At 41.8% G+C, this 23320-nt stretch overlaps 1 protein-coding gene across 6 annotated transcripts in view; it reads right to left on the bottom strand.

Moving 5' to 3' along the window:
* ptprub (protein tyrosine phosphatase receptor type Ub) overlaps nt 1–23320 on the bottom strand; it is a 163496-nt gene that overhangs the window by 39314 nt on the left and 100862 nt on the right. For all 6 annotated transcript variants that reach the window (XM_020608395.1, XM_020608389.1, XM_020608390.1 and 3 more), the window contains 8 exons: nt 23102–23217; nt 18870–19044; nt 16340–16633; nt 9612–9929; nt 7503–7612; nt 5203–5404; nt 3552–3654; nt 3191–3464 (listed from right to left, as the gene is read on the bottom strand). In XM_020608395.1, the coding sequence (XP_020464051.1) occupies nt 3191–3464; nt 3552–3654; nt 5203–5404; nt 7503–7612; nt 9612–9929; nt 16340–16633; nt 18870–19044; nt 23102–23217 (1592 nt within the window). The remainder of the gene's footprint in view (nt 1–3190; nt 3465–3551; nt 3655–5202; nt 5405–7502; nt 7613–9611; nt 9930–16339; nt 16634–18869; nt 19045–23101; nt 23218–23320) is intronic.

Below are 23320 nucleotides of genomic sequence, written 5' to 3'. Positions count from 1 at the left end.
TTTCTTAATACTAAACGAGATGTTGCAGTCAGAGCTAATTTTGGAATTCCTGAGTCTGAATGTTTCTTTTTTCTTTAAAATTTACCAGCCATAAAAATGATAAATGTTTTGGTGTAATACATTTAGAATGTGGGTGAAAAGCAGCACCTCAAGTCAGAAACTATTATTGCTATTTGCAAAAGTCAAAAATGTCAATTAAAGCTGAATATTTATTCATTTTAATTAATAATCATTAATGGAATTTTTTAAAGTGAATCCCTGGTTTATTTCTCCTGTATGCATCTGTATGCTCGATCAAAAATAGGTTGTTGTGGTAGACCGGAGCATGCTGCGTTATGTGCATATCTGATATGTTGTGTTGATGGCTCAGCAGAAGAGTTAACTGGCAAGCTTCAGATTGTGGGACACACATCACACGTTTGGCTGCACAGTGCCAGTCATGCCAGAGGGGCTGGTGCTTCCTGGCAGCTTTAAATATAAAACACAAATGCCAGCACCCAACGGGGGACTCCACACCACATACTCAGAGTTGTTCAGTGAGTATATGCGTGTGAAGTTGGGAGATATAAGCGTAGATGTTATAAACAGCTATGCTGAAGCAAGCAAAGCTACAGTGTTTATCCACAGTCTTTCAAGCACCTCTTCAGATGGATCAATCAAAGCAATTACAGAGGCTTGACAGCCACTCTCCAGATAATTAGCATGAGTAAATGCCAAATATTATTGGTCCCATATAAGTAGTCCCACTGCTGTCACTGTTGTACAACATTACATGTAACGCCATCTCTCCACAAAGATACTGAAGACAAACCTGAACAAACCACACAGACCCTGACACATTATGCTGTACGCTTAAATGATATAACAAGCAGTCTGACAATTAACTTTACATTTGAATAAGGTGTTCAGAGTGCAAGTACCTCCAGTGACTACCAAACATGACAACCACATTAACACTTACAAATGCAGAAACCCTAATCAGCAGTTGTTTTTAGTAAATATGTGACTGTTTTTAATGTTTCATTCTTCAAAGAAAACTGCTTTCTGCAGTTTTAGTTCAACAGCTACAGTCTTCTTGTGAAATGACTGGATGTAATGTTGTTTCCCTGTTCTGTACACAATCCAAAAACTACTATAAAATACCCCACTCTACATGCATGTACTGAAGGCATTTATGCTTCTGTGCAAAATCAACTTTAAAAATGCTAAAACTGGCCTACATTTTTGTGACAGCGCAAGCACAGTGCTAACGTGTAAAATGCCTGATATACATAATTGCACATACGTAGGAAGAAAAAATACAAAGGAAAATACAAAATAGCATAAAATACATCTAACATTTGCTGAACGTTTCAGGCCCATACAGGCAGCATGAGCCAAATCTGAACATCTGCTTTGTGGTTTTAATGGGTGATCTCATTAACACTTGGATGTGCCCACTCTCAAAAGACTATAAAGTAAAAATAATAACTCTGTTACATTGATAGCATCATTAACAGGCAAAAGAAGACATCCATGAAATGACTTTTTTGGTCTGTTAGTGGTTTAAATGTTGCTAAGCTATGCTCTTTTATTTTACTTTTTCTGCTGCAGGTCCATTCATGTTGTCATTGCCCTGCTGTGCTGTTTCTTCTGTCTCCTGCTGTTGATGGGTTATAAGCCCAGCAAAAAGCTGCACCTCAGTTGTGCTGAACTGATTGAGCCAAATCCTAGCTGTTTTTAACAGACAAAAGGCCCTTAATAAAAATTACTTTGTGTTAAAACAAACTAAACAACATCCAACACTGTGCACAGACAAAGGTTTGATGTCTGCAACAGTGACAATGGCATAAAGCTGTTTGCATTTTCAAGAGTAAGTTTTGTTTATTTTTGACTAAAACTGAAAATTTAGAGTAATTATTTCATTCTGACAGCACCGACACAAGACGGATGCCCAGATTTGAACACTGACAGCTACTGTGGTTCCAGGCAAAGTGTTTAAGCAGTGTTTAAAAGGGAATAGTGCTTGTTGTGTGATTTGGCGCTATGCTCCACTCATTGTGGGTCGTGGATGCTGGGCTCCTGCCAGGCAAAACAAAACCTAATCCCATCTACTGGTAAAGCTGGGCCTCCCCTATCTAATCCAATGCTTAGTAGCCTAGTTGTGTAAACTGCTCACACTGCATTCCCTCCATGTGTTTCTCCACTGGGTTGGAAAACAATTCTACTGGTGGAGAGGAGCCACCCAGTTCAGTTCAGGAGATGCTGAAAGTTAAACAGACCGGTAACCAAGCTTGCATGTATTTATTCCCAGCTGAGGGGTGTGTTACCTGCTGCAATATTTCTCAGCTACACTGCCACAATCTCTGAATATTACAGCAACAGCTTTCTACCTTCTGATCCTCTGCACCTGTGCCCAATTATGCCTAAGTAATTGCCTCACCCATGTAGCAGCTCCTTCTGTAATGGAATTTGGAAAGGTAATGTGCCATCCCCTGGGAATGACTGGAAACTGGAGAGCTTTGTGTGCTCAAGAATGGTGAAATATATGGAAACACAACAACGTGGAATAATGCACTACTTCTCATCTAACAGGGTATATTCTCAGAGTTTTTGTTATATGGATATAATTGCTTGGTTTGGTTTCCAGTCTGCAGTCACCGGTTATTTTCAAAGATGCTTACTGATTAAGTGTATACATAAAGAGATAAGGGCCATAATCAGAGGATCACTGAATGAAGGTCACAAGGTACAGTAACAGGACAGAAAAGAAGCATGACGTGACATAAAATGGATAGAAAATTACAGGCGAATGAAGTACATTAATGATGCCACATAAGTAAATTCAGCTAATCAGAGCTTTTCTAGCTATAAGTTATGTATGCAAGTAATTTCCTGTTTCAGACACGCTTTGTTTTGGAAGAATGAATGCGGTGGGATATAAACATACATAATTTCCAAGTAGTTACACTGTCAGCTCAATGTGTATCCATCAAACAACCCCTTTCACAGAATAAATACTCCTTCAAGGATTGTGGGCCGAGACAATGTCGACTATCCTACTGCATTAACCGCAGCATGAGTAAATACAGATACTCATTAACACCATTCATCACTGGCACAGGATTACTCTGAATACTAATGCCTGCAGCTAAAGGATGAATGTTGCCAGACCTGCTGCAGGGGCTGGTGGAACATTACGATCACTCACCCCTCGGAAGTTGCTCATAGCCTGGAAGTAGACAAGATAGCTTTTGCGTGGATCCAAAGGGCTGTTCCAGTAGCCATTGTAAGTGTGGTTGTCACCCACAGTGAAGGGACTGGCCTCCGGGAGGCTGCTGGGTGGCAGCTCTGCTGTGTAGTAGTGTGGTGTGCCCCGGGCCTGGGCCTCACCGTGGGATATGGGCAGTGGGAAACACTCCTGAAGCCCCAGTTCCCTTTTCACTTTCTTCCCTGTCTCCTCTTCAACTACCACCTGGTATGTGCTGGACACAGGGTGGATGTGCACCTTTAATAAGCCACATGTAGTACAAAACAAGATCCGATATGTGTATTTGAGATGTTTTCCTCACCTGACAGGTGCCCCTCTACCTTGGGCAGGGCGCAGCAGGACAGTAATTGTGCTTTCAGTCTCACTCAGGGGGGAAGGCATGTCTCCGTAATCAAAGGTGGGAGCTGAGCATGCACAGAAACACAGTGTGTTTAAATGAAACATGTTATAATTAAGGCAAATGCACATACACACAAACACATATAGTTGTTCCCATTGTTAATTTAGACCATCTTAATTTAGCTTCCTCTACATAAGCATGCGCAGCCCCTCAGTGGCTCATGAAACTGACAGACCATTTAATTTTAGCAAAGAGCCATCCCTTTCCCCACATAAATGGCTAACAGTGTTAATGTCCTCAATAACCTTATCCTCATATTCAGCACACTGTTTGAATTTCCATTCTAGTTGTCTTGGACACAAGTCCAATTAAAAGTCATGGGAGTGAGGCTAAACTGAATGGCTTTCTCATTTGAAAGGATTTGGCTAAAGTCGTGCTGCTCCCCAGAGATGTGGCAGCACATTTGTCTTTAATATCAGTAGTCAATTAGTGAGGCGAAGGAGAGCAAACTATTCATGAGGAATCAATGATTATCATATTAAAAAGTGCTTTGCCAATACCACAGCAGAAAGGAGCTGACATCAATTAAGAGGGAGGCATTAAGGAAAACTGAATGTCTATTTGTTGACAGTAAAGGTCTATTGCAGTTTGTAGAAATAAAACAGGGTCTGATGCCTGTTGCCAGATAGAATCTGTCTGAAGGATGATTGTGTATCAGTCATGAAGCTGCACACGTCTGTATGCATATGTGTGTGAATGAGGATATGTGTGTAGCTGGATACTCTGCGGTGGGTATTGCTTAAAGATGCTGACAGTAGTAGCTGCTGAAGGTGTTCAGTGTTTCCTAGCTGTCAGTGCAGATTTGAGAGACGCTCAGTGTAAGTGAATGTTCTGCACCGTGGGGCAGTGAAGGAGGCTGAGGATGATCTACAAAGACTTTGGACTCTATCTGCAGTCTGAATTTGTGCCAGTGCTCTGTCTGACATACAGCCAGTAAACAGCGATTATGCAGCAAATCTATAATTAAACAAACGGGGCCACTCTGTTAAGAGATGGGTCAGAAGGAGGTGGGAACTGTAAATGTGTGAGCAAGACTGGGTGGGAGTGGCTGTGTTGTGCATTCCTAAGAGGTGTAATCGTGTCCCTTAACAAGCGTACATGCATCATTAAATGGAAACAGTAACACCAAGGCTAGATTTCTATCAGCAGTAATAAGCTCTGAGACCCTCAGAAGCAGCATTCTGGTCCCGAGAATGTATGGCATCTGTCTTTATACAGAACACACAGAACTGTCCCACATGTGGTGTTTCTCTGCTTCCTATGAGTTAATTTATGTCCTGAGAACTGTGAGATGACAGCATGTCACTAGTTTGGAAAATAGCTCTTACACTCTGGGAGCAGTACTTTTACCTCCCTGAGACAAGAATGATACTGAGGTCACATGAGGAAAAACACAGATCCTAATTATAGCACACACTGGGTGAAGTCTAATGCTGTACCTGCAACAGCAATGGCACAGAGAGCTTTGTCGAGGCTGCCTGGTTCCATATCTGTTTATGGTTTTACAGCAGCTTTTACACTCCCTTGCTCAGTTAGTCATTGGTGCTAATACCTGAGATGTTAGTGGTGATTTCGGTCAGGGCAGTCTGGCCAAAGCCCTTGGCTGTGCGGGCTCGGACGGAGATTAGGTAAGTAGTTCCAGGGTGGAGGTTAGAGAACATGTGGTAGGTCTCATTCTTCAGCTTTGACACAGTTCTTCTAGGTCCTGGGACATTAATGCCTGGATCAGATGACTCTGTACTCTGGTAACTGATCTGTTGTAATGAGAGAAGAAAAAAAGAAGGCTTCAGGGTGATATCATAAAAACTAGTCACCTTAGCGCTGATTTTATGCTTTGATATTGTAGCTTCTAACAAATTTCAAGAGCTTCATTTTGGAGTTTTATACTGATCACAAGAGGACATTAATTAGATGTACAAATGACTGTCATAAGTAGTAATTCAGAGATTTGATATGATTCACTTCTCTCAGAAATTAATGTGCTTCTCTAAATCAATGTGCTAATTGCCCAGGTAGATTCACAGTTTTAGATGAATAGGACTTGATTGGCATTGGCACTGTTAAGTCAAAGTTATACAAGCAACCTGAAGTTGTGAGTGGTAAATGATTTTCTCACTAAATGACACATTAAAATGTCCACAGACTGAGGACACCAAACAGTAAAAAGTGTATTCACATGTTTGAATCAATGCTCCTAAGTGTTTACAAGTTCATTTAACACTTATTAACACTGAAATATTGTGGTGCATGACAGTCCCTTAAAAGTGAAGATTTTTTTCCTGGAGTGGTGATTTGCTTTGCCTGCACTGTACTGTGCATGAGAACATGCCCTCTCTGAAATAAGGGAGAGCTAAATGAGATGGCCTTATTGCAATCAGACAAGAGAGTCACTTCATTGAAAGGTTGAGCTCATATGCTCATATGCATGTACTGTATTGCACATTCATGCACACCGTGCACCCTAAAGATGCCACTCAAGTCAAACCAAAGGCTGTGCTGATTGGTGACTAAACAGACAGACCTCTGTGTTTCCTCTACAAAGGCAGACATCAAAGATGCCTGACAGTGCACACAGGAGTGAGGAGGTCTTCAGGACAGCATGTCAGTGAGTGGCCAATAGTTTCATCTGAGAGAAATGAAGAGGACCGTTATAGCTATGTGCTGTATAAAGCTTTTCTCCATCAGTCAAGGGGTTTCACCACCCTACAGAGTAAAAATTCCTGTGCAGCCTCCACTTTATATGTCAAACCACAAATCCTATTTAATAATATCCTTGAGGCGACATTGCAAAAGAGGCCTTGGAAAGAAGGCATGGGGATACCTGATGGCTAACAACAAACAGATGTTATTAAGACAGAGATGCACTTCCTCCTACAATATAAAATATTAAGTGAAACAAGGAGAATTTGACCATGGCACGGACACTATGTGTAGTTAACCCAGTGTTTCATTAGCCACTTGCATTGTGTGGGGTCGCAGTTAATGTCTAGACCCCACCACCCAACTGTGTAGAAGTCGACCCTGGATATTACTACACCAGAATTTAGGCTAATGCTGCTCTGACTGGCACTTTAGTGATTTTAGGGGAATTTACCTTCTAGTGGCTCCAACAAAATTTGTTATTCCAGATAGTGTTGACTTCACCAAATGCATCAATTAGTCCAATCAAACAATAAAGCCTAAATGTAACTTTTGTCTTGCTAGTCCAAGTATGTATGCTAAGCTTTGCTACAGGACTTTGTAAAAATCAAATACAAGTCTGAGCTTACATTTTTCCTTATTATGTTGAACCTTATAAACTATGTGCTCTACTAGGACGTCTACGTGGATCATCGACTGGTGAGGATGTCACTGCAGCCAACAAAATAGATGGTGAGCAGCTAGGAATAATAAGCCAGCGTTGTCTACTGTGGTCTAAAATGAAGGTCCTGTTGATTCAAAAAAAACCCTATGAAATTTGAGTGGTAAATCTGCCACAGTTAATCACTGTTAACTGTTTATATGCTGTGTGAGAATGGAAACCTTGGCAAGCACAGTAACAGTAACTCATAGGGGTAGGCTAGCAAAAGGTCAGATTCATGACTGAGAATCTGCACAGGAAGACTGTCTAATATCACTGTACAGTAATATCACTGAAAGCTCTGAAACAGCTACTCAGGGCACCTCAAGGTGAGATCATTTTGTTTAGTGCTGTTTCCAAGGTCAAGAATGGACTTTCAGTTTCAACCTAAACACTTTAACACAGTGTCAATACAGTGGCAGCACCAAAGCCAGAGGCTTCTCCTAAAACCTTTAACAGTTTTTGAAGTGGCAGGACAAAAAACTATCATCAGCATGTGCACTGTAGCTCACCTCATACTGGGTAATAAGACCATTGGGCTCAACAGGCTCCTCCCATTTTAGGAAGATCATGTCATCCAGTGGGGTGAAGGTGAGCGACTCTGGTGCAATGCCTCCAGGAACTATAAGAAATGGTCAGAACAAACATTTACCAGGAAAATTGAAGTGCTAATCCCACACTGAGCCTCTCCTGTCGATATCGCAGAAGTGAATGTCACAGTGGCTCAGAACAATGCACCACGCGAGACACCGAGAGAGCAGCAGCCAGAGAACATCAGGTAAGGACACAGTTAATTTATGAACCGCATGAATTATGTAATCACAACACAGACAAGAGTCAGAAAATATAAGACTGGTATTTAATTTTATATCAATCGTCTGTCAGAGTTAAATACATTGATGAATTTGTCAGATGCGTGCTGTTAAATTTGTCTCTGAATGGCAGTGAGAGGACAGTACAGAATGTGCTAACAGTCTTTTGGGTCATTTAGTTGCAGCCCCGGTCTCCATGGTCTGTGTGAGCACTGTACAGAGGAGCAATGTTATGTGAGGTTCAGGCCTGAGGCTAATGTGAGAGGCAAACAGCTGAGTCGACTCTTATCTTGTAATTGAGTTTGTCTGGAGGACGGAATTGCTTATTAAGGCTTTTGGAAAAACCGTTCATAACTGACTTGTACTATATGTATATTCACATCTATTCATCCTTTGTCACTTCAGAATAAATCTTTCTCTTGCTTTCTCCCTCGCTCTTTCTCGGTATACACTGCATATCTCTTTCAGAAAAATCTTGTTTGTTTTGAGTTTTTTCACAGCGCAATTGATTTCTCCTTCAGCTGGCATGCAGACGATGTGCCATGGCACAAAGGAATAATAGGAGATAAGAAACAGGCACAAAATCCTATCTCAGGGTTGCCATAGTCTCAGATATGTTTTCTCTTTTATGTTATTTTCATCTAAAAATGAAAAGGATATTTTGTAAAGCTGATTCAGCAGCAGTCAGTTCACCCTCTCAGGATTAATAGCAGAACTGTTAGAAATGTTCATGTTTTGAAATATAGACCAAAACTGATTGATTTGTGGATTTGTATATTTTAATCATTAATGATACAGTAGATTTAGACTGATATAAACCTAAAAGCCTCAAAACCAACTATCGCAGCATAGGATACTGTGACAGTAAAGGTCTGGTTTTGGGAAGGTCTGGATAGTCTCCTCTCTGACATTTACTATGAGAAAGGTTAAACAATTTGAAGTATTCCAGTTCATTTTAGAGACAACATTCCTCCAAAACAGCAGTAAAGTAAACTATGAGATCATAATTTAAGATATGACAAAGATAGCTCTGGGTTTCTTGGAATTAAAACGGTTAAGAACGTAAAATGCACACGACACTGGAGGGCAGCCAGGTCATTTTTACTGCATTTTAAAACAATAAAACAGTGTATTGCAAGCATTTCATAGACAATACACTGTTTTATTGTTTTAAAATGTATTTCTATCATTCATCTAAGTAAAAATAGAAATATCACACTAAAATACTCCTTTAAAAATAAATGTACAGAGGTATTATCTGCTAAATATAATGCTAAAAGTACCTGCAAACAATCGGCCACTTTGAGGACACATTATCTTATGAGATTATTAATACTTTTGCACCAGTGTGAAAGTAGTATTTCACCCCTACAGCTACTACAGTTTTATTTACTATTTCATGTCCAGTTAGCTAGTTTTGTCCAGTGCTTCCAAGCCAGGGAGTCGGGCACCTCTAAAAACTCACAAGAATGACTGATGGGCTAGATTCTGCTGCACAAATCTATTCATTTTTCATACTACTCCCTAATCCTGCCCTTTTGGCTTGTGAGCAGTCTAGAGTGGAAATTTCTCTTTGGTGGAAATGCTAACAACTGGAGTAGACACAGCTGTTTCATAAGGTGTCGCAAGCCAAAAAGATTGGAAACCACGAGTTTAATCTTATTTCATAACCAGCACCTGGTTAACTAAAGCTGTCAAATAACTGTAGTGGAGTAAACTGTTTAGCAGTTTGTAATGACACTTTTCATTTTCAGTTTTTCTCTCCACTGTGTCAGTGCTCTCTTTTCTGTAACCTCCTCCATGACTTACTGTCCTCCTCGGTTTGGAAGGTCACCTCTCTGCCCTCCTTCTTCCCCTCTGGGTTGCTCAGTGACAGGCGGACATGGATGCCATGGTAGGGTGGCAGGTCACGCAGCGTGAAGCGTGACGCGTTATGTTCCACCGCCAGGCATTCACGCACGGTGGTGTTGTGGCCTCCGCCTCCTCCCGCTGTGGTGTAGCGGTAGCATAGGGACACTGAGTAGGTGTGGCAGCGTGTCAGGTTGAAAGCCAAATTCTCCCACTGCAGGGTCAACTGTCTGGCCTGGATGTCTGTGGCTGTGAGGTCCCGCAATGCACGCATGGGCTCTGAGAGGAAAGATTTAAGAAAAAGAAAGCGGAAATGCAAGTAGCAAAAGTGAGCAATGTCATTAGGAAAGTCCTGTAGGAGCAAAACTGGATTTTAGAAAGTGAAAACACAGGTAATTTTGTTTTGTTGTGAAATATCTGATTTTAGAAAGAGCATCCCGCAAATGACAGTGTCAGTACTGTCCTGGGACGTCTGGATTTCCCTGTCAGTTTTTCCACTTGTTCCCATCCTATTGTACTGTACGTGCCACCATAAAACTGGAGGTCAACAGTTTGCTGCCAGAAGAACACACCCACAACACTCATGACAAAGCAGGAGCTCATGCCAAGTGTGCTAATTAATCACACAGACTGCGGGTTGCCATCGCACTCCCACCAGTCGCCGCCTCCGTGCCAGTGAGCAAATTAACTATCCAGTAGTTACACTTCTTTGCCCTGAGGTGTAATCCACAGACAAAAATGCAAGTGCTACACAAAGGCATTCACTTCCGCTGGTCACTTTTACTGCTGGGTCATCGCAATGGCCTGTTGCATATTTTTAGAAGGCACCGTGTTAATTCTGGTCACTGCCGGGTTAACCCTGACTTTCTCTGACACAGACTAAAAGAACAACAGCTCTGTCTTTGATATCCTCCTCAAATGTAATGGCTAGTTGAGCGATACAGAGAGCCTCTATATGCAGAAGCACAGACCAGCCAGTGTTCAGGAGGACGTCTGAAACTGAGTTAAGCCAAGGACATCCTCTATATCAATGGAGGCATTTATCAGTGGCCATTATTAAAAGAATCAATGCCATTTTGTCAAGCAATATGCTATATAATGCATTATATGGCTTTACTCTTTTAATATGGACTGTTGAGTAATGGGCCCAAGAAGCAGGGATTGACAGCAGAGATATGAGCTACAGAAAGATCAGTGGAGTTTGAGGTTACCGGCCAAGGTCTTCATTCCTTCACTGACTCGCACAGTGGGAGTCTCACTGCAGCACAGATGAATGTAGGGGTCTTAAATGAGGCAGCTAATGCATCACTGAGCACAGGCTAATGCACTAAAACAAAAATTATCTAAGAAAATGGTTTTGGAAGGTGATCCGTAGTTATGCAAGGACACACAAATACACAGATACTCATTTGCTGTACAAATGTGCCATCCCTGCCTCAATATCACTCTATTTATCTGTTCACTTCTCCTTCGTTCCTTCTTTGTCTATTTTACATGCACACAGGTTCAAACATACATATATAAACATGCTAACATGATCAAGTTTCTTATGCACTCATTACTGCCTGTGGTAGAGCAATTCTTTTAAAATAAAGTTTTATGACACTTTCAATCTATGTTGAAGACCTTTGCAGTCACCGGCTTTCTCTTTTAATTTGCTGTCTGGCATCTCATATAAGATGGAAATATGACCACAGGATCGATCTGAACCTTGTTCTGACTAATGTAACGGCAGATTAATGGATGGGCACAGTAATTGCAAAGTAGTAGCTTGCACCCAACAAGAAGTGTTAATGTTCCATTGTTCGGTGTGACTGAGGATTGTCTTAATGGTGCAATTGATAGTCTGCACAGTCTGAGAGATAAATAAAGAGAGTCATTTAACTGCTGGGTTGATGAAAGCACCGCCAAAGAGGCCACAGTGTGTCCATTGTGGGTTTTCTCAAAGTGGACATTTGTGCCAGTCCCTTCCCCTTGCCTCGTTGTATTGGTCTGATTGCCATGGTTACCCATTCGCTGGCACCCTGTGTCGTGAAAACCGCAGCCGCACCAACATGGTAAAAAAGCCCAGAGCACCATGTTGATCCTTGGAGATTGGAAGTTAGAGTGGATGTGGCAGGTTCTAGTTTATTATCTCCCCTGAAACTGTGACAGCAGCAGGACAGAGCAGAGTTGCTTTAGATTGCATGCATCCGTGGAGGGGATCTGGACCGACTGTGTCAGATGGGAAAACCAAATTTATACAGACATGCACGCCTATACCCATGTGCATGAAAAAAAAAACATACACACATGAGCACATATAAATCCAACCACCTCAAATGTGCACATATAGGGAATTCTGGCTCTGAATGGAAGATATGATAAATGACGTGCCCAGAAAGGGAGAGCACTTTGGCTCCTAATGTATCTAATTTTAGTTAGGCCCCAATGTTGTCTCCCTCAGACATTACCAAGAGCATCATGGGCAGGGGGCTTTCCAGAAGGTTCAGTGACCCAACAGCAGGTGGAAGCCCATTAACTTAGTTTGGGGACCGCCTGCAGTACAAATGCTCACCTCTCCTCTGTGATTTACTTGAGGGGCTTCAAACTGTGCTAATGCACCGTGCTGATAATCACAGCAATGGCTCATCAAGCACACCTGGATGGCCATCAGAGCCAGGCGCAGGCCATGTTCACATTCACGGCCATTAGTTTTACAACACTTCATGAGGACAGCTCGGCTCGGCAAGGTTGCGTACGGTGAAGCTGGCTACCCCACATGTTTAGGAAGGAGGGAAATTTTCAACATGGCCATGAAAGAGTGAGATTAGTCACGGTGGCGAGACACAGCTTCTGGAGAGGAAGTTCACTTTCCTCCTAGCTACAAATAAGGGTCCAAATATCCCTTCTGTTCAGTGGATAATTACCACCTCCCCGAAAACACCACAACAACCCCACCATCCATTTTCTCGTGCTTAAGCCTAACCAGGCCAACAGTGATGGGGGCAGGAGGACAATCAGGATTCAGTGATGGAATGTGGGGTCAGTAGAGGCAGAGCAGACCAGATGGTTTAGAGTTCAGTCAGGGGAGCTGTGAACACCAGGTGGTGATTCGAGGGAGGGGTCAAGAAGATAAGATAAAGCAGGCAAGGGAGGTTGCAGCTTACTGGAAGGGGTGTAACATATCCACACGCACAGATAAAACTGTGAACACTGATCAAATCACACAGGAGTCAATCAGATGCAGCCGCAATACAAAAAAATTACCCATCAGTAACATAAAGCTCTGCAGCTTCCTAAGGAAGAAAATACCAGATACAACAACAATCAAAATTAATTTCATACTTCCTCTGTACTGAACTAGTATTGCATCTAAATGCCCTGTTTAACAGCTCGGCAAACACAGCAGTATTATTTATCCCACACATGGCTGAACAAGTTAATGTCAGAGTGGTTGAAATGTAAATACGTCATTAAAAGCTGAGTTTAGTGACTTTCACAAATAATGATACCGGTAGCTGCGGAAGCAATTTCCGTACGGACTGAATCCTCTCTCGCTTCACCTCTCGCCTCATTTTTACCATTTCACTCCCTCACTTTGAAAAACTACCCTCTCTTGCCCACACACACATATTCTCACACCACAGACTTTTCTCCACTATTTCTCTTGCAATTGATGGTATTTTTTTTTATTTTTTTACTTTTTATAGTGAATTTTCTGTCTCTCGAGTTCAGGAGGGAGGGGTGTGAGCCTCTCATAGAGCCTGATGAATGAGAGGTGTCTTTGGCTGTTGGGAGAGGAGAGTAACTTTAATATGTCATTGGAGAAGGGACCAGGGAGGCTACTGGGGCAGGGTAGGGAGATGTGTGAGGGATGGTGTGTGGCAGGAGAAGACCTCTGGGCATAGCAAAGAGTGATGACCATGGAAGACAGGAATCCACTGACTGCCTCTGGGTAACACAGAGCTCTCCGTTTTGTGTGCCTCTGACTGCGATGCACACATTGCAGATGGTGGCAGCAGTAATGACTGCTTACATGTCTGGGTGTGCATCTGCATTAAAAAAGTACTGTTTGTGTAAATATAATCACCAATGGATGTGTCCTACTCATCTCTCCAGGTGTTCTGGGTCTACAATGTGATAGATGATGTGCAGATGTGAACAGGTAGTACCAAATGTAGACATCACATCGGACTTTGCAAATTTATAAAGGGCATTTGCACAATTTTTTGACATTTTTAGACAAATTGAAACTTAGATTGCAATAATGAAAATAGTTGCAGCCCGACTGGTCAATCATGTGGATACAGAGTATAGAGAACTATAGATCTTGTATGTCTCACTGTTCAACATGTTAGGTAAAAAACTGATAGAGAGATAGATGCCTCTTCACCTTGCTATTAGAAACAGAAATGGGGGTAGAACGAGCTTTCACTGGGGTTTTTCGACATCTCCTGCCAAGTGGCATGTGAAGCAGAACCGCACCGAGCTGCACCTGAGCAAGAGTGTTTTTGTTTCCAGTGCACATTGTCTATTGTCCGCATCTTGATTACGTGGGGGTGGTGCTGACCTAACAGAAGTCATACGTAACTTGCAGTATGGGTGTAATCTTTTTTACTATCCTGTAGCATGGAGACCTTAGTGCTAGACATTATTTTGCTGTTCATTGTATGTTAAAACTGTACATATCGGGACTTTTGTTATTCAATGTAAGACTTTCAGTCACGTCACTCATACGGGGACATGATTTCATGGTATTTGCACCAATCCGTTCAATGTGACTGCAAGGCATTTCAGCCAGTCACGTGTCTCCATAATCTGGCTCTGTTGAAGATGGAGCTCTACCCCGCCCAGTGGCAGGGCTGCCTGAGCCCGATCCAGAACGATTACCCTCTGCGGCTAAGCAGGATAAATGCAGGCTTACTCGCACTGATGGAAAAACACTATATGGTGTTATGCAAGACCCGGTGGAGGATGGGAGGAAGTGGTGGTGAAGTTTTGTTAAAGTTTGTGGAAAGGGTTGGGCAGTTGGGGTTGGAACCTGTTGAAGAACATGTACAGCTTGTTGTCTCTGCTCACATTTCCCTCTGTCTGATTGCCCTGATCTTTTTCATACCAGACCACACATCCCTGGCGTTGTTTGCTGGAGCTTGTGTTCTATATGCTTCCTGTAAGTGTCTTTGCCCTCCCTCAGTCTCCCTTTTAGTCCCTTCTGCACGCTCCTCACTAGGTCTCTGTCTCCATCCCTGAAGGCTCCCTTTTTCCTGTTCAGCAGCTCTTTCAGGTCACTGGTGATCCAGGGCATTTTGTTACAAAACAATGCGTTATCCTGGTGGGGATGGTGTTGTACTTTGTTATGCAGTTTGTCATGGAGTCAGTGTCATCTCCATGAGGCTCACATACCAGTCGGTAGCTTCACAATATCCCTGCAGAGTCTCATTAGCTTTTACAGTGTGAATCTATGTGTCTCCACCACTGTCACCTACAAATTCTAGCCCATATAGTGTACTTGCCAAAAAGAGTCTTTTTCCAGTGGATACCAAAGAAGCCTGCTACTATAGTCAGCGAGCTGTTATCTTTTAAATAACCGCCAAGCCAATCTTGCCATGCTGGCAGCAAAGGGACTCTCTCTTTCAGTCTCCTCAGCTTCAGAGTTCAGAGAATACCAATAATAGCAAATGTGCCTTTTTGTATGAGATAAGTCTATGCAGTCACAGAGTCTGAACTTGTCTATCAGCTCCTCGCTATACTGTAAGAATTTTAGCAAATGGTGTGGCTGTTGCTGGAATGATATCATTAAGTGCAAAGAAGAAACTTTTCTACCTACTGTTTTACTAGCTTACAGTAAATGTGTAAGCCAGTGGCATTTAGAAACCCACAGAGCAGCATCCTGGATTGAAGACCCTGCTGCCCGGTGCTTGTGGTTCCTACCGTAGCAAACAGCCAGGTGTTCAACATACCGCATTCCCTTATACAGGGGCTCTGGGGCACTGCATCACATAAACACAGCACACTGTAATTCCAACATGTTGCATAATGGGTTCTTTCAAAGCAACATTCCTATCTTTTTTTTAAGCCATCTCATTTTTAAGAAACAACTGAACACTGTGATTCAGCTTTAAACAAATAACACACTTAAAGCTGAGTAGTGGGTGGTGTGTTGCCGGCTTGCAATAGCCCCCCCCCAGCCACTAGCCAGCGCTTTGCAGTAACAATAGTACAGTCATGCTTAGAGTCAGGCAGTAAAATACACTACTCTTTTATAAAGTATGAATGGTTGTGTAACTGGTGATGATACGTGAACCTACACTCTGAGCTCCCTTATCTCACACAGTCGGCAATAATGTGATGCTACAGTATACGACTTAAAGTGCAACACTCTTCTGAACTTGGAGGTCGGAACCCTGCAGCGGGTTCATCTCGAGATGAATCTGAGATGTTACAAGATAATTAAAGAAATAAGAAGGATATATATATATATATGTTCAGTTGTTTGTTAGTTTTTTCTTGTGAAATACTTGATACTTTCACTTATTCAGGCCTCTAAAATTCCCTGAAATGAAACACTGTGAAAAGGAAAAACCCAAGTGATCACAGCTCATGTGCCCATTAAGCCCATAATCTATCACAATGAATCTCAAATGGACAATTTCAAAAAGACTGGCAACTCCCGCATTGGACGTCTAAACCCAGTGTGGGAAGCTCACCTGCACACTTGGTCCTGCTCACTAGAGGTGGTCCAGGAGGGCCAGTTCCTCCCTCTCCTGGCCGAGTCAGCAGCACACTGATGTGATACTCTGTGTCCGGATCGAGGTGCCACAGCTTGTAGGTGACCATGTTGACTCCGTGCACCTCTGACCACGGAGACTGGCTGGCGCGGTACTCGATCTCCTTCCTGATAATGGGGCCATCTCCCAGGATAGAGTTGGTGTTGAGCTGGATGATCAGGTAAGTGGAGCCGGCACGCAGCAGCTGAGGTGGCGCAATGGGGGATGGAGGGACTGTCAGAGTAAATGAAAAGGAGTGTTTTTTTGTTTTCCTGTTCAAACACGTTTGTATTGGCAAAGGTACTGCGGGTGGCTCCGTAGCACTGCTGCACAGTCTGGGGAGGTAGAGCTATGGTATTAATTTTACTAATCAGTTGTATGCAAACAAATTTCTCATTACATTATATTAAAGCCCACCGAGTCTTAAATGAGTCCCCAGAGCCTGCCGGATGTCAGCAGGTCAGCCTGCTTTTAAACAGCAGATTAGTCACACCTATTAACAAGGCATTCATAGCCTTGCATAAATTTTAGCAAAGCAGTGAGTGAAAAAAACAGCTGTGCATGCAGCACCGTGAAGCGTATGATCTTTGTAAGTGGACAATTAAGTGCTGTACATCTTTTTCTCAAACTGAGCGTTCTGTTCTCAGAGCCGGTCACCATGATGAAAGGGAAAACTCTACATTACTGTCAGTAAAGACTGGCAAGCCAATGATTAATTCTAGAGCCCACCGGTCAAATGTCACTTACTGGTAGATCCAAGCCACTGAACAATTACACGGGTAACAGTGCGAGGGAGGGAAGGGAATGCAAAAGAAATGAGTACAAAGCATGAGAAAAGATCAGAGTCAGATCTGTGGCTGTGACTAATCCTTCATTCCTGCACAGGTTCCTCTGTCTTTTATGGCCTTTCTCTCTGTGGACTTTCAACAGTACCAGCACCTCACCTCCACTCTGCACTGCTTTCCGTTGCCTTGATTTAGCCTGCAGCCACTCATCTTTTGGCTGTCAGTGACTGAATCCATAAGGAAAGGCCAAATTTAGGCCACAGGCAAGCAGCCAGAGGGGCCACATTTAAAACTACTCCATCATTTCAGCCACAGTTCAAGTTTACAGCTCTATTTTTTCAGCATATTATTTGTTTGTTATTGTTTCCCTCACTATAGAGAGCTATTCTGAACCTAAACATTGCTCTCAGCACTATTTTCTGTTTAATTAAACATTTCTCTGCAATGACTTTTTATGCTTTAACAAGGTGCAAATCCCTAAAAACACATGCTCAAAAGTGCCCAGGAACACAATACAACAACCACAGGGCCACATGGACACACTGTACATCACTTTAGGAAGGATGACGAAAATGCTTTATTCATTATGTGGACATGTTGCTGTCCTCTATGGTCATGATTCCTGCATGCAATCTATGTCTTGAAATGAGTAAATCCATCTCATTAAGAGGATGATTAGGCTTTTCTTAGCAGGGTGGTGGGGGAAAGGGATTTATGAAAGCCGAGTTAACAGAGTTAACTAGATGACTTGAACTTGACATGACTTACAGCCGGCTATCGCATCTATTTGTGGTTCAGAATGAGTTTGCCATAAATAACACATTTGACCTTATTATAAAAATGCAAGAAAAACCACAACAACATGAACGCAGTAATACTTATATGATGATAGTGTGAGCACATTAAATAGGATTTCATGGCCTTCTATTAGCACATTTACTGACTACTGGCAGCTATTGGAGATACATGTAGAGTTTAGTAAAGGGAAAAGTGCTCCAATTCATACAGGTCCAATCAGTTTGTCTTTAAAACACTAATAGCTGGAGCAGACAGTAGAGGGCAAGGTGAACGAGAACCTTTCACAGCCCTATTTCCCCTTCTCATCTTCCTTTTGCTGAGGGCTGGAGTTTGTTATGCCATCAAACCATCCCACAGCCATGTCATTACTACGCTGTCAAAGTGGTGTCAGGCTGGGGGTTGGAGTGAGTAATGGGAGTGAGGTCACCATCAGTGCTACATGATATGACAAGGGCTGCTGGAGTCCAAGTCAAGTGAGCAGCTTTTTGACAGAGAGCTGAAGAGCTGAGTATGGCAGCTTATTTGACAACTCCAGCTCAGAAAACATGTCGGCAGATTGTATTTGCCGTCCAACGAAATGTCGTGTGTTGAGTACCACACAAATTGCAATTAAGGAGTGTTCTAGAAATCTATTTGAAATGGATGTCTATAATTTCCACCATCATGGAAAAATGATATCCTATGGGTAATGTGAGACTATGCATCACAGTAGTGGCTATCACAGTTTGTTATGATCCGTTTCACATGCAGTGATGGACTGTGACCAAGAAAAAAAAAGTATTGTGCTGTCATAAAAACAGCAGGAAAACTGGTGGTTGGGGTGACAGAAACAGGAGGGAGAGAAACACCAAAGGAGAGTAATTAGACAAAGAAAAGAGTGCGTTTACCTTTGACAATGAGTTCAGCGAAGTTTGAGACCCCAGAGCCCCTGGAGGACTGAGTGACACAGCGGTAAAGGTCTTGATCTGCTCGCTGAACGCTGTCTAGCTGGAAGGATACCACAAAGCGCCGGTGACTCAAGTGCTTGACTGACGCCATTGTTAAAATGTCCCCATTGTGTCTCTGGAAAGCAGAGAAGTATAGGGTCAGGGAAAACATGATGGGTCATCATGCCCTTCTCTCTCTCACACACAATGTGTCATCTCATCTCATATGTATCGTGCAATAATTTAGGCAACTTATACACATACACACAGTTGTAGAAATACAAACACATAATAGGTCACAGTGTATTGCATTTCCATAAAGCTGGGAGCCTGGTGAGAGATGGAACTGAATGGTCAGCATTCACTGGCTGAGGCATACTCAACAGGACAACAGTAAACTGACCTTGATGTGCAAAATTTGCAGAATGCCCCTTTAAGTTATGAAAACTAATCAGCAGCCCTGTTTATTTACAGTATGCTAAGGGTATGGATCTCTATGTTTATTGTTATAGCAGATGCTTGATTGATACTATTGGTTCAGCCAAAGTACTGAAGCAGTTCTTTTAGTCCATAAGACTTGTTCCCAGATTATTAGTTTTAATATAATTCAAATTGGTGTTTTATGTTAATTTAAATATCTGTAAAAAGCCAGCAGAAATTGTATTTGTATTTGTTTATATTTATTTTCTTTCATTTCTTTTGACGGTCCTTCACCTTTCTCTTTACTTTTCTTTTTCCTTCTTTCTTGTCTTTGCTGTATATTGTGTATAGTACATGAATATATAACTGTGTGTTACTTATATTAATATCATTTAAAGAAGTAATTTTGTATGTTACAGTTGTTTCAATTGATTTTTTTAATTCAAAACCACACTGTACACATCACAATCCAACCTCCACCACCAATCTTCTGGTTAGGAGACAACCTGCTCTATCTCCTGATCCACTGCCGCTCTGTAAACACTGTCATCATACTAACATGGAAAGGTTTACATTTTGAGGACTTTCCTTTTGTCCCCCTAAGGAGGTTGAGTCCCCACAATGTAACTGTGTAACACACACTATATGTATATAGAGTATATATATAAATATATATATTTTGGTTCAGCCAAAGTACTGAAGCAGTTCTTTTAGTCCATAAGACTTGTTCCCAGATTATTAGTTTTAATATAATTCAAATTGGTGTTTTATGTTAATTTAAATATCTGTAAAAAGCCAGCAGAAATTGTATTTGTATTTGTTTATATTTATTTTCTTTCATTTCTTTTGACGGTCCTTCACCTTTCTCTTTACTTTTCTTTTTCCTTCTTTCTTGTCTTTGCTGTATATTGTGTATAGTACATGAATATATAACTGTGTGTTACTTATATTAATATCATTTAAAGAAGTAATTTTGTATGTTACAGTTGTTTCAATTGATTTTTTTAATTCAAAACCACACTGTACACATCACAATCCAACCTCCACCACCAATCTTCTGGTTAGGAGACAACCTGCTCTATCTCCTGATCCACTGCCGCTCTGTAAACACTGTCATCATACTAACATGGAAAGGTTTACATTTTGAGGACTTTCCTTTTGTCCCCCTAAGGAGGTTGAGTCCCCACAATGTAACTGTGTAACACACACTATATGTATATAGAGTATATATATGAATATATATATTTTTAATATACATATGTTTCTTTATATACACCTACAACAGTCATTACTGAGCCCAGGTCTTGTTAGCACTTATTGCCCAGAGGGCTCCAGTGACACTCTAAGATAATAATAATGTAACAAAATACACTTAAATTATTGCTATCTGGGTCAATTCTTATTAGAGCTATACAATTAAAAATGGAAAATTGTCCAGTTGTGTGCAATTTAATTAGAATGACAAGGCCATCTCCCTGATTTAATCACACAATATGACAATCAGACATGCTTTAAAAAAGCACATGAAATCTTGTTAAAATAATAGTTATTACTGGGTAATACATGTCCTGAGTGCAGTCCCCTTATGGAGCCCTCCTACTGTACAGTCGTTTTCTGTGTGTGATGTCACTGAACCACAACATTTAACTGCTCAGCAGTTAGAACTGGGGAACAGATTGGCCTCAATGCATTAAGGCTTTAATCAGTTTAGGGTAATGGATGAATAGCACCATGTACTTTGTGTTTTGTTGAAAAACTAAAAAGGAGGAGAAGAAGAAGAAACAACTGCTCACTTTAGTAAACTGTAACACAGATACAGAACATAAACAGAAGTAAGTTGTGGCAGAATTTGAGGAAGAGAGAAATAGTGGTGGAGAAAAGAGGAAAACACAGAGAGAGGGAGATTCAAATGAATGTTGTATGACGCACCTTGCTGTTTCACAGTGAGAGGCATTTTTCACATTGTTCCACACCATTAAAACCACTAGCATCTGTCAAGTCCATGTAGTCCCAGCCAAATACAACAGATCTGACATTTTTCTCATGTTTTCAGGCCATCCTTTTTTGTGTGAAATGGTGGACATGAATGCTGAAACTCATCCTTTTGATCTGAACAAAATCCAAAGCTTGTGAGCTTCTATTCAACACTTCTGATTTAGGGCCTTCAAAAAAACACACTGACCACATAAACTTTGGGTCAAGCCTTTGCAGCCAAACACATAAACACAGCTGCTGATTAAGGTTAAACCTGTGACCGCAGGAAAAGAAAAACAATTTCAAACGTACATGCCTGTATCCTCCCTGCATCTTTTGTATCGCCGCTTCACTACCTAGTGTGCGGATTACAGGAAGGAGGCAGGAGAAATCAGGAGAAATCAAATAAGCAGGAGATCACTTCATGTTATGTAAACAATCTGGCTGTAGCTAATTGGCGAGGAAACAACTGAACAATCTGTATACCTGGCAGGCACGTGCAGCCAAGGCGTGCTGCAGCTGCTACAGCAGACAGTGAACAAGACAGAAAGATGGAAAAGAGGACAGTGACAGGTAGAGGACAGGCAAGGAAAGAGCATCCCTGTAGCCTGGAGACCCATTACAGCTGGCCCCTGTATGGTTATGCCACCTAATTATCTAAAGCATTTGTCCTCATCCTCATGTTGTGACCAAATGAGTGGTTTGATAAAGCATTCACTGACATGGGAATGAGAACACTTCAGTGGCCTAAATGACATATCTCCCAGTTTTAAACAATACAGTAGGTTTACCTAAGGTCAGCCGTGATTAACACTGGCTGTAGTGGGTGGTAAGATGTTGACAAAGGCACTGAATGTGTGGCTGTGCAGTAATTGTGGTGTGAAATGAAAAACTGAAGCCCTACAGCACAATGATGTTTGGTCCTTTAATTACAGCTACATAAAGAGGATGGTTTTAAGACCACAAAGTGACTCCCACTAGAGGTAAGGACTCTGTGACCCATCTGACCTTCACAGAGCAAGCCATTCTAGACGAAAAGACAGATATCTAAACCATAGCACATGATTTGAATAAAATCAGGAGAGAGTGAAGAAAGCAGAAAACACCAGCATCTTAGAAGCAAAGTAATTTTTCAAAGGCAGTGAAGTGAGGAGGCTTTCAAGGCCTTTGTGGCCTTCACAGCAGTCCTCCACAATCTTTATTTAAGCACAAACGCATCTGGCACACATAATGATTCAAAAGTACAGAAAGGTGGAGTGTGGGGCCTTGTTGCAATTTAAAAATGTATGTAGAGAGTTCAGCTGTGTGAAATGAATGTTAAAATGTGTTGGAAAGTCAATCAAATGACTACAAAGAGCCTCAAAGCTATACCGGATGAAAAACAACACAAATGGACCACAAAGAGGTACAAAATTAGAACAAAATTCAAATCACTACAAATGGATGGGAGCCACAGTCAATAGAACCAAAAGAAATGCAAAGCAATAACAAAGAGATACAGTACAAAATGATGCTAAGACACAAACAACTACACATGGCACTGCAGTTTGTAGTACTTTTGTATCTTTATGTGTGTTTGTGTTCACTCTGGGTGTGTTGCTCCTTTGTAGGCGGGGTGTGTGGCCTTGTACATGTCTGTGTCCACAGGCCCATAGTCTAATAATCTTTTTATGACCTGAAGTACCTCTAGAGAAATAGTGGATTCAGTGTGAAAAGTACCAAAACAGATTTGCTGTTTGACTGCTAGGTAATAATCTAACTCACACATATTAAGTCAAAAACAAAGGTTCTTCACTGACCTCCAGCAGGAACTTCTCAGCCTCTGATGCCCTTCCAGCAGCAACACACTGGAAAGTGGCATTTTGCCCAGCATTGACCTCCTCATCTCCTAGTCTGGAGAAGTGCGGCGCCTTGTCTAAAGAGATGGACAGAGACAGAGACGCACAGCGAGATCAAAAGACGGTTACCTTTCAGCTATTCACAGTGCCAGCCAACTGCATGGGACACATTTTTATGTT

Source organism: Monopterus albus, unplaced genomic scaffold (genome assembly GCF_001952655.1).
Source record: "Monopterus albus unplaced genomic scaffold, M_albus_1.0 scaffold93.1, whole genome shotgun sequence".
Lineage (NCBI taxonomy): Eukaryota > Metazoa > Chordata > Actinopteri > Synbranchiformes > Synbranchidae > Monopterus > Monopterus albus.
Note: the sequence above shows the minus strand (reverse complement) of the source record. Positions and strands in the feature narration are given on the sequence as shown.